This window comes from Oncorhynchus mykiss, chromosome 30, assembly GCF_013265735.2.
Source record: "Oncorhynchus mykiss isolate Arlee chromosome 30, USDA_OmykA_1.1, whole genome shotgun sequence".
NCBI classification, from domain to species: Eukaryota; Metazoa; Chordata; class Actinopteri; order Salmoniformes; family Salmonidae; genus Oncorhynchus; species Oncorhynchus mykiss.
The window spans coordinates 28,356,817-28,367,399 of NC_050570.1; the positions used below are offsets into that span (position 1 = coordinate 28,356,817).

The 10,583-nt window shown below is 48.1% G+C and overlaps 1 protein-coding gene across 2 annotated transcripts in view; it reads right to left on the reverse strand.

Annotated features, from left to right (window-relative positions):
- lnx1 (ligand of numb-protein X 1) overlaps positions 1-10,583 on the reverse strand; it is a 74,724-nt gene that overhangs the window by 49,200 nt on the left and 14,941 nt on the right. The window contains exon 1 of one of the 2 annotated variants that reach the window (XM_036968591.1): positions 9,632-10,289. The exons of the other annotated variant lie outside the window; for it this stretch is intronic. Coding sequence (XP_036824486.1) covers positions 9,632-9,723 — 92 coding nt within the window. The 5' untranslated portion in view covers positions 9,724-10,289. Of the gene's footprint in view, positions 1-9,631; positions 10,290-10,583 lie in introns of those variants that run through there. 2 annotated transcript variants of the gene reach the window in all.

Sequence of the window (10,583 nt, forward strand, 5' to 3'; positions counted from 1 at the left end):
CAAGGCTGAGTATAGCCCACAAAGACCTCCGCCACGGCACAACTTAAGGGGGGGGGGGGGGCGCCAACCCAGACAGGATGACCACATCAGTGACTCAACCCACTCAGGTGACGCACCTCCTCCAGGGACGGCATGAGAGAGCCCCAGTAAAGCCAGTGACTCAGCCCCTGTAATAGGGTTAGAGGCAGAGAATCCCAGTGGAAAGAGGGGAACCGGCCAGGCAGAGACAGCAAGGGTGGTTCGTTGCTCCAGAGCCTTTCCGTTCACCCTCCCACTCCTGGGCCAGACTACACTCAATCATATGACCCACTGAAGAGATGAGTCTTCAGTAGAGACTTAAAGGTTGAGACCGAGTTTGCGTCTCTGACATGGGTAGGCAGACCGTTCCATAAAAATGGAGCTCTATAGGAGAAAGCCCTGCCTCCAGCTGTTTGCTTAAAAATTCTAGGGACAATTAGGAGGCCTGCGTCTTGTGACCGTAGCGTACGTGTAGGTATGTACGGCAGGACCAAATCAGAGAGATAGATAGGAGCAAGCCCATGTAATGCTTTGTAGGTTAGCAGTAAAACCTTGAAATCAGCCCTTGCTTTGACAGGAAGCCAGTGTAGAGAGGCTAGCACTGGAGTAATATGATCAAATTTTTTGGTTCTAGTCAGGATTCTAGCAGCCGTATTTAGCACTAACTGAAGTTTATTTAGTGCTTTATCCGGGTAGCCGGAAAGTAGAGCATTGCAGTAGTCTAACCTGGAAGTGACAAAAGCATGGATTAATTTTTCTGCATCATTTTTGGACAGAAAGTTCCTGATTTTTGCAATGTTTCGTAGATGGAAAAAAGCTGTCCTTGAAATGGTCTTGATATGTTCTTCAAAAGAGAGATCAGGGTCCAGAGTAACGCCGAGGTCCTTCACAGTTTTATTTGAGACGACTGTACAACCATTAAGATTAATTGTCAGATTCAACAGAAGATCTCTTTGTTTCTTGGGACCTAGAACAAGCATCTCTGTTTTGTCCGAGTTTAAAAGTAGAAAGTTTGCAGCCATCCACTTCCTTATGTCTGAAACACATTCTTCTAGCAAGGGCAATTTTGGGGCTTCACCATGTTTAATTGAAATGTACAGCTGTGTGTCATCTGCATAGCAGTGAAAGTTAACATTATGTTTTCGAATAACATCCCCAAGAGGTAAAATATATAGTGAAAACAAAAGTGGTCCTAAAACGGAACCTTGAGGAACACCGAAATTTACAGTTGATTTGTCAGAGGACAGACCATTCACAGAGACAAACTGATATCTTTCCGACAGATAAGATCTAAACCAGGCCAGAACTTGTCCGTGTAGACCAATTTGGGTTTCCAATCTCTCTGACATGACAGATTAGACTAGATTCTGCTTTCCTCTCCTCTGCCCTTCACTCCTCTCTCTCTCTCTATCCCTCTGTCCCTGTCTCAGAGATGGCTGCACTCCAGTGTCTCTGGTCTGGCCACTCATATGGAACGTCCAGTGGTGATGAGAAATTCAGCAGAGGGGATATATCCACCTTGTAGAACAGGATGCAGCTCAACAGACATACTGATACAGGCAGACCAAAGACACGCTGATACAGGCAGACCAAAGGCACGCTGATACAGGCAGACCAAAGACACACTGATACAGGCAGACCAAAGACACACTGATACAGGCAGACCAAAGACACACTGATACAGGCAGACCAAAGACACACTGATACAGGCAGACCAAAAACACACTGATACAGGCAGACCAAAGACACACTGATACAGGCAGACCAAAGACACACTGATACAGGCAGACCAAAGACACACTGATACAGGCAGACCAAAGACACACTGATACAGGCAGACCAAAGGCACACTGATACAGGCAGACCAAAGACACACTGATACAGGCAGACCAAAGACACACTGATACAGGCAGACCAAAGACACACTGATACAGGCAGACCAAGGACACACTGATACAGGCAGACCAAAGACACACTGATACAGGCAGACCAAAAACACACTGATACAGACAGACCAAAGACACACTGATACAGGCAGACCAAATACACACTGATACAGGCAGACCAAAGACACACTGATACAGGCAGACCAAAGACACACTGATACAGGCAGACCAAAAGGCACACTGAAACAGGCAGACCAAAGACCTATTCAACAGGATAGTATGAATGCCTTGTTATTCTTCAGTCATTCAGTATTTTACGATACGGCTAGGCAGTAGAATACTACAGTACTGAAGTATAGTATACATGTACAAACAAACACATGTTCCGCAAAATGCATACCCACCCAATGAACACAGTATATTGAATAAAACCTCTCCTTGTCCCAGTCTGTAATCCCCACACGGTTTAAGATGACCACCATCCTTTCTGCTCTCAAGAACTCCACGGCTTCATGCCACAATGTCTACCTCCCTGTAGCACTCACATCTGTAATCATGGAGTGATTTGAAAGGCTGGTTATGGCACACATCAACTCCATCATCCCAGACACCATAGACCCACTCTAATTTGCATACCGCCACAACAGATCGATAAACAGATCCACTCCACACTGCCCTCACCCACCAAGATAAGAGGAATACCTATGTGAGAATGCTGTTCAATCATTACAGCTCAGCGTTCAGCTCAACACCATTTTCGCCTCCAAGTTTTTCACCAAGCTTAGTACCCTGGGGCTGAACACCTCCCTCGGCAACTGGATCCTGGACTCCTTGATGGACAAACCCCAGGTAGTAAGGGTAGGCAGCATCACCTCCGCCACGCTCACCCTTAACACGGGGGCCCCACAGCGGTGTGTGCTTTCCCCCCTCCTGTGCTCCCTGTTGACCCACGACTGCATGGCCACGAATGACTCCAACACCATCATCAAGTTTGCTGACGACATGAATTTGGTAGGCCTGATCACCGGCGACGATGAGACAGCCTGCAAGGAGGCGGTGTGGTGCTGGGACATCTCCCTCAACCAAGGAGCTGATTGTGGATTACAGGAAACGGGGGTGGCGAGCAGACCCCCATCCACATCGACAGGCTGCAGTGGAGCTTCAAGTTCCTCGCGGTCACAAAAAAAAATTGAAATGGTCCACACACGCACAGTTGTGAAGAAAGCGCAACAGGCTCTCTTCTCCCTCAGGAGGTTGAAAAGGTTTGTCATGGTCCCTCAAATCTTCAAAGAGTTCTACAGCTGCACCACTGAGAGCACTTTGACAGGCTGCATCACCGTTTGGTATAGAAACAGCATGGCCCTCGATCGCATAACGCTACAGAGGATGTTGCAGACAGCCCAGTACATCACTGGGGCAGAGCTCCCTGCCATCCAGGACCTCTATATCAGGCGGTGTGAAAGGAAGGACCGGAAAAACATGATAGACTTTAGCCACCCAAGCCATAGACTGTTCGCTCTGCTTCCGCACAAGCGGTGCCAGTGCATCAAGTCAGACACCAACAGGCTCTGGAACAGCTTCTATCCCCAAGCCATAAGACTGCTTAATATCTAACAGAATGGCTACGTGGACTAGTTGACCCTTCAATTTGATTTATATTTTTACACTGTCTCTATGCACACTCACAGGACTCTACACACTCACGCACACTGACACTCCAACACACACATAACATGCACACACATTTATACTGACTTTACACACACACACATACACTTACTCACATCAAATCAAATGTTATTAGTCACATGCGCCAAATACAACAGGTGTAGACCTTACAGTGAATTAAAGAGCAGCAGTAACATAACAATAGCGAGCCTATGTATACAGGGGGTACTGGTACAGAATCAATGTGCAGGGGAACTGGTTAGTCGAGGTAATTGAGGTAATATGTACATGTAGGTAGAGTTATTAAAGTGACTACGCATAGATAATAACAGAGAATAGCAGCAACGTAAAAGGGGGGGGGGGGGCTGTGTAAATAGTCTGGGCCATTTGACTAGATGTTCAGGAGTCTTGTGGCTTAATGGGTAGAAGCTATTTAGAAGCCTCTTGGACCTAGACTTGGCGCTCTGGTACTGCTTGCCGTGCGGTACCAGAGAGAACAGTCTATGACTAGGGTGGCTGGAGTCTGTGACAATTTTTAGGGCCTTCCTTTGACACCGCCTGGTATAGAGGTCCTGGATGGCAGGAAGCTTGGCCCCGGTGATGTACTGGGCCATACACACTGCCCTCTGTAGTGCCTTGCGGTCGGAGGCCGTCCAGTTGCCATACCAGGCAGTGATGCAACCAGTCAGGATGCTCTCAATGATACAGCTGTAGAACATTTTGGAGTTGTGCCTGGCCGTGTAGTCATGAGTGAACAGGGAGTACAGGAGGGGACTGAGCACGCACCCCTGAGGGGCCCCTGTGCTGAGGATCAGTGTGGCGGATGTGTTGTTACCTACCCTTACCACCTGGGGGCAGCCCATCAGGAAGTCCAGGATCCAGTTGCAGAGGGAAGTGTTTAGTCCCAGAATCCTTAGCTTATTGAAGAGCTTTGAAGGTATTATGGTGTTGAATGCTGAGCTGTAGTCAATGAATAACATTCTCACATAGGTGTTCCTTTTATCCAGGTGGGAAAGAGCAGTGTGGAGTGCAATAGAGATGGCATCATCTGTGGATCTGTTGGGGCGGTATGCAAATTGGAGTGGGCCTTTCCATGACCAGCCTTTCAAAGCACTTCATGGCAACAGACGTGAGTGCTACGGGTCGATAGTCATTTAGGCAGGTTACCTTAGTGTTCTTGGGCACAGGCACTGTGGTGGTCTGCTTAAAACATGTTGGTATTACAGACTCGGACAGGGAGAGGTTGAAAATGTCAGTGAAGACACTTGCCAGTTGTTCAGTGCATGCTCGCAGTACACGTCCTGGTAATCTGTCTGGCCTGGCGGCCTTGTGAATGTTGACCTGTTTGAAGGTCTTATTCACATCGGCTGCGGAGAGCGTGATCAAACAGTCATCCGGAACAGCTAGTGCTCTCATGCATGTTTTTACCACTATGCATATCTGCCTTTGTCACTCCAGTAGCTCTGCACATTGTAAATATGATATTGGAACTGAACCTCTACATAGCTTCTTACTTCTCGTATTCTTCTTATTTCTTATTTCTATATCTTGAGTGTTTTTGTTCTACCTTATGTTATTTTTAGTTCTACATTGATATTGATGGCTGCATTGTTGGGTTTAGAGCTTGCAAGAAAGGCATTTCACTATACTTGGGCACGTGACATTAAAACTTGAAACTTGAAAGTGCTGACTTGCATACAAACAGCATCTCTCGAACCTCACAATCTCCATCGCCTCCCCCATGTCCTCCAAGCGTGTGACCCGCGGGCCTTGCTCAACATGTCTGCATGAATACAGTGAAATTAGTTAGAGGAGAAGACTCTCAAAGTCACAAAGACGACCCTCTGCTCTCTTCCTCTCATGAATAAATTATTATGTAAATAATTAATCACTGCTTTTGTGTGTTTCTTGTGCACATGGGCCCGGTGATAATGTGTGCCTGTGTGTGTATGTTTGTATGTGTGTGTGCCTCTGTGTGCATGTGTATATGCAGTACACTGTATCTCTCTTAAAGTGTGTCCTTTACACTTGTCTGGGGGGGGGGGGGGGGGGGGGGGGGGGGGGGGGGGGGGGGGGGGGGGGGGGGGGCTCCACACACCACAGTTGTCTTTTCATCTTCATCCATGTATACCGCATGTTCATATGGTAAGGTGTGAATAGCTAAAGAAAATGTGTTTTGCGCATGCTACGTGAGCACCATTCACTAACAGTCTTCACAGAGAAAGTTAAGAACATAAGCATAAGACGTCTAGTAGGATAAGAAGTTGCCTGTTGGCTTGATGTTAACCATAGCCTTGTCACTCTGCCCTCCGCTCCTCTGCTCTCCTCTGCCTCCAGCCTGATAGACGCGCTGAGATGAAGAGCTGCAGAAAAATTATTCATATTTAATCCCAACAAAAGTCTAATTAGTGAAGCCAGCCCTCCACCCTGCCACTGGGCTAAGATGGACCAGGATGGTAGTCGACTAGCAATGGGTAGTCGGGGTACTGTATGTCTTTGACTGGGGATGGGTTGGACCTGGAATCAACAAATGCCTCTTATCGTTCAGATCCCTTGCTCTGTGGCCGGGTGGCGGGCTGATCCCATTAGGATGTGTCCGTGCGGAAAGCGTCTGGGACGCCACAGCTCTCTGCGTCGAGCTTTGGAGATTCAGGCTGAAAGGACGGAAGCTAAGTTAATCATAGCGTTTAAGACAAGTCAGCCCAGGCCCCAGAAATGAACGCAGATTAATCATTAACGTTCTATAGCACTGCACTGTGATTATCAGGGGAGTAGAGGGCGTGTGTGCTGGGTGAGAGGTGAGACATCGGTGTGCGTGGCAGCGTGTGTGCGTGGCAGCGTGTGTGCGTGGCAGCGTGTGTGTGTGTTATGGAAAAAGAGAGTGGATTATGTGTATGTTTGCAAAAGGGGTGGTAAGTGGATGCAGTGTTTATGTATTTTGTGTGTGTGTGTGTACTGCATGTACAGGGACACATGGGGATAAATGACATAGGTGCTCCTGTGTGTATGCCAGTGCTGCACTGGTTGTTGCTGAAGGAGGATAAGTGGGGTAACTCTATTCCAGATTTAATTACGGAGCAACTCTCTCTCTCTCTCTCTCACTCTCGCTCTCTCTCTCTCTCTCTCTCTCTCTCTCTCTCTCTTTCTCTCTTTCTCTCCCCTGCTTGTGCTGTGTATACTATGTGTGTGTGAACGTGCAAGATACCATTTATGCACACTCGCAGGAATCTACCCACACACTCGCACGCACTGACAATCTCACACAAACACACATACATACGCATACGCACACACACATACACACATAACACACACATTTAAATGTTTGTATTTTTAACTCTGCATCATTGGGAAAGAGCACCTGCGCATGAGACAAATACAATATCATTTGATTTTACAATATATTACAATATGATTTCTCTCATAGAATGAAATCCCTTTTGTGGGAAACAGGGAAATGCAGCACGACAACTGAGACACAGAGAAAAGCGTAGCGAGAGGAGAAGCGAGTATGAGCAAGCGAGAGAGAGGGTGAGACAGATGAGATGATGGTCAGACAGAGGGAGGCTCCTGGCTGTCAGGGCACTGGATAAAGATGAATGGTGTGCCACTGCTCTCCAGCCAGCCAGAAAAAACACCATGTCCGCTCCTGTTTTCCCTCTCTATCATGCCACAATCAGCAAAAGCCCCGTCACAGAGACAGCACTGCGCACAGACACACAGAAACACACACATAAACACACTCACAGAAACACACACACAAACACACTCACAGAAACACACACACAAACACACTCACAGAAACACACACATGAGGAGAGGATAGAAAGCACTCGTGGTATTTACAAACAATCATTCATTGCAATGACCCACATACTGAGTGTGCTCCCAATGAGCCCCTCAGTCTCCCATTGCTAAGGCAGCCATACGCATGGATGGACAGATGGAAGTGACCTTATCCCCTCCTGTCTCCTCTTATTTCCCCTGCTCTCTCTCCTCTCCTCTGCCCTTCTTCTTCCATTCCCTGCTTTCTATTTCCATTCTCCTCTCCTCCTTTACTGTCCCCTCCTCTCCCTCACCTCTCTCGCCTTTCCCTTCTCTCCTCATCTCTCTCTCTCTCTCTAGCCATCTCTCTCGCTCTCTCTCTAGCCATCTCTCTCTCTCTCTAGCCATCTCTCTCTCTCTCTAGCCATCTCTCTCTCTAGCCATCTCTCTCGCTCTCTCTCTAGCCATCTCTCTCTAGCCATCTCTCTCTCTCTCTCTAGCCATCTCTCTCGCTCTCTCTCTAACCATCTCTCTCGCTCTCTCTCTAGCCATCTCTCTCTCTCTCTCTAGCCATCTCTCTCTCTCTCTCTCTAGCCATCTCGCTCTCTCTCTAGCCATCTCTCTCTCTCTCTCTCTCTAGCCATCTCTCTCTCTCTCTAGCCATCTCTCTCTCTCTCTAGCCATCTCTCTCTCTCTCTTTCTCCCTCTCTCTCCCTCCCCTCTCCCCTCCCCCCTATTTCTCTAGGTTTCATGGCTGTCCAATATGGGATATGAGTGTCTGCAGGAGCTAAAGCTCCACTCAATAAAGGATCCTCATAATGGAACGGGAGGATTTGTAAAGCTTTGCATTGTTCCCTGTATTCACACAGCATAATGGGACATTTCCGTCAGACTGGCGGGGACTGGAGAGGATAGCAGGATCCCAGCTTATAGATCTGTGAGCCCCAGGCTTCAAATGAGTCTACTGAATATAACCAATATCACTGACAGAGACACATACAAAGGACCACTATAGACTATTCCCAGAAAGACTCAGACTAAAAATGACTACGTAGAGAACGAATGGCCACATAGTCAAACTGCATTCCCGCTCAGAAAGACTAAACCGATATAGACACACTTAGAAACACACAGACAGAAATGTGTTTCACCAATAAGATTCAGCTGCACAGCCCACATCTCCACACACCACACAAACCTAGAATTAAAACGAACAGTCGCTATGCAGACACAATACGTGTTTAGGCTACTTCAGGGAGGATGGTGTCTATTTTCAAAAATGAGAATCTGAGCCAAGGGAACGAAGGAGGCGAGATCGTCACCTGCTCCTCGGTATGAAGAGTACAGCTGGCTGGATGAGACGGTTGTTGCCATGGTGTCAAAGTGTTTCATATGAACTATGACTGAATGAATGGTCTCTGGGAGTGTTTTCTTCCCCCCAGAGGGTGTTGTTTGTCGTTATCGTCTTTATCTGTGTATCTATCTTTCTGAATCATTGTGAATGTGAATGTCTGTGTTGTTGTGTTGTTTGTAGCGATGACTGTGTTCTCTGTGTGGATATAGCGAGTGTTTGCTCTTTGTTTTGCCTGGAGTGCTCCTCATGAATATGGCCATTCACACAGTGAACATGTAGAATGAAGCAGGAATCAAACGGGCACCCAGGTATCGAAAGGTATGTCCTCCACATGTAAAAACCTCACAAACAACGCAATAACGCACACATACAGAGACAATCAAAGCGTTTAGCAACAGGCATGCACAGGTACACATTTCGTTACTGATCAATAGACAGCACGCACGCACACACACACACACACACACACACACACACACACACACACACACACACACACACACACACACACACACACACACACATACAGTAAACACACACACACACACACACACATCCTGCAGTCCTGATGAGAGTGCTGCCATGCTGCAGTGCTACCCTGGAACATCCAAACAGACCTTGTCTGCACAAACCTCTATATCTGTCATGTCAACCGCATCCCGCTGCCACGGCAACCAATGGCCACTACCCAAATCAATAACCCCACAAATGGCCATAGCGCCGTACACTCTCTTTGTAGTCAGATTAAAAGAACACACACAGACACATGCGTGCAAACGCGCACACACAGGCATACACAAACGCATGTACGCTCACACACAGACACACACACACTACAGGGCTGTATGGGCCGTTGGTGAAGGGGAGTGATGGAGTGATGTTATGGAAGTGAATGGATGCAGCAGGTCTATGCTGAGTGGGACAGTGGTACAGTACTCACAGCTCAGAGTAGAGGATGTGCAGGTTGCCCACATTGTCAGTGTAGTTGGCTGGGCTGAGCCAGGGTAGAACCAGCAGCAGTAGAGCTTTCATGGTTGATACACAGTCAGCTCTCTCTCGCTCTATTTCTCTTTCTGCACCGGAGCGCTCTTCTCTTCTCTCCCCCCCGACTTCCTCCTCCACTTCCCCCTCCTCTTCTCCGAGCCTGGCCGTGCTGACCCTCTCCCTTTTCCCCTTCTTTCTTCAGAGTAGCTCTCAGGATGAAATGACTCCCTCTCTTCTTTCTTTCCCCCTTCCCTCGTTTTCTCCTTTCTGTCTCCTCCTGTCTCTCTCTCTCTCCCTCAGGCAGGCTGTGTGGTCATCTCAGCCGCAGAGGCGAGTGGGCCAGCTGCCAGAGGATGAAGAAGAAGAAGAAGCAGCAACAGAAGTAGAGGAGAAGTCCTGCGGAGGTAGAGGATGAAGAGGCGGAGGAGGAGGAGGAAGAGGAGGGAGGATACCCAGGGGAAGGTGGCACATTTGGAATATGATTTGAGATGTGCAGGCTTTAATCTGCTAGCGACGTGTAAGAGGATTTCCGCTCGTACGAGTGTGTGTGTGTGTGTGTGTGTGTGTGTCTCCCTCCGTGTATGTGTCAGTGGGAACAGCGCAGCCTGTGACTTATACTGCAGCAGGAACCACTGAGAGGGAGAGATGGAGCAGACCAAACCAAGGGTGGGGGAGGGGGGGCACCCGATGCTTCTCTGATTGGTCACAATCCCTCTCCCCCTCGCACTCACACACAGCTACTGCATTAACCTCCTCCTGCCTGCACATACGGCTGGTCGGCTGACTCTTAACCCCTCCCCCTTAAAGATGGGTGGCAGCAGATTGGTCTGATCGCTCCAAAGACCTTACCTACATGTGTAGAAAAAAACACAAAACGAGAAGGGGAGAGGAGAGGAAAAACACACTGC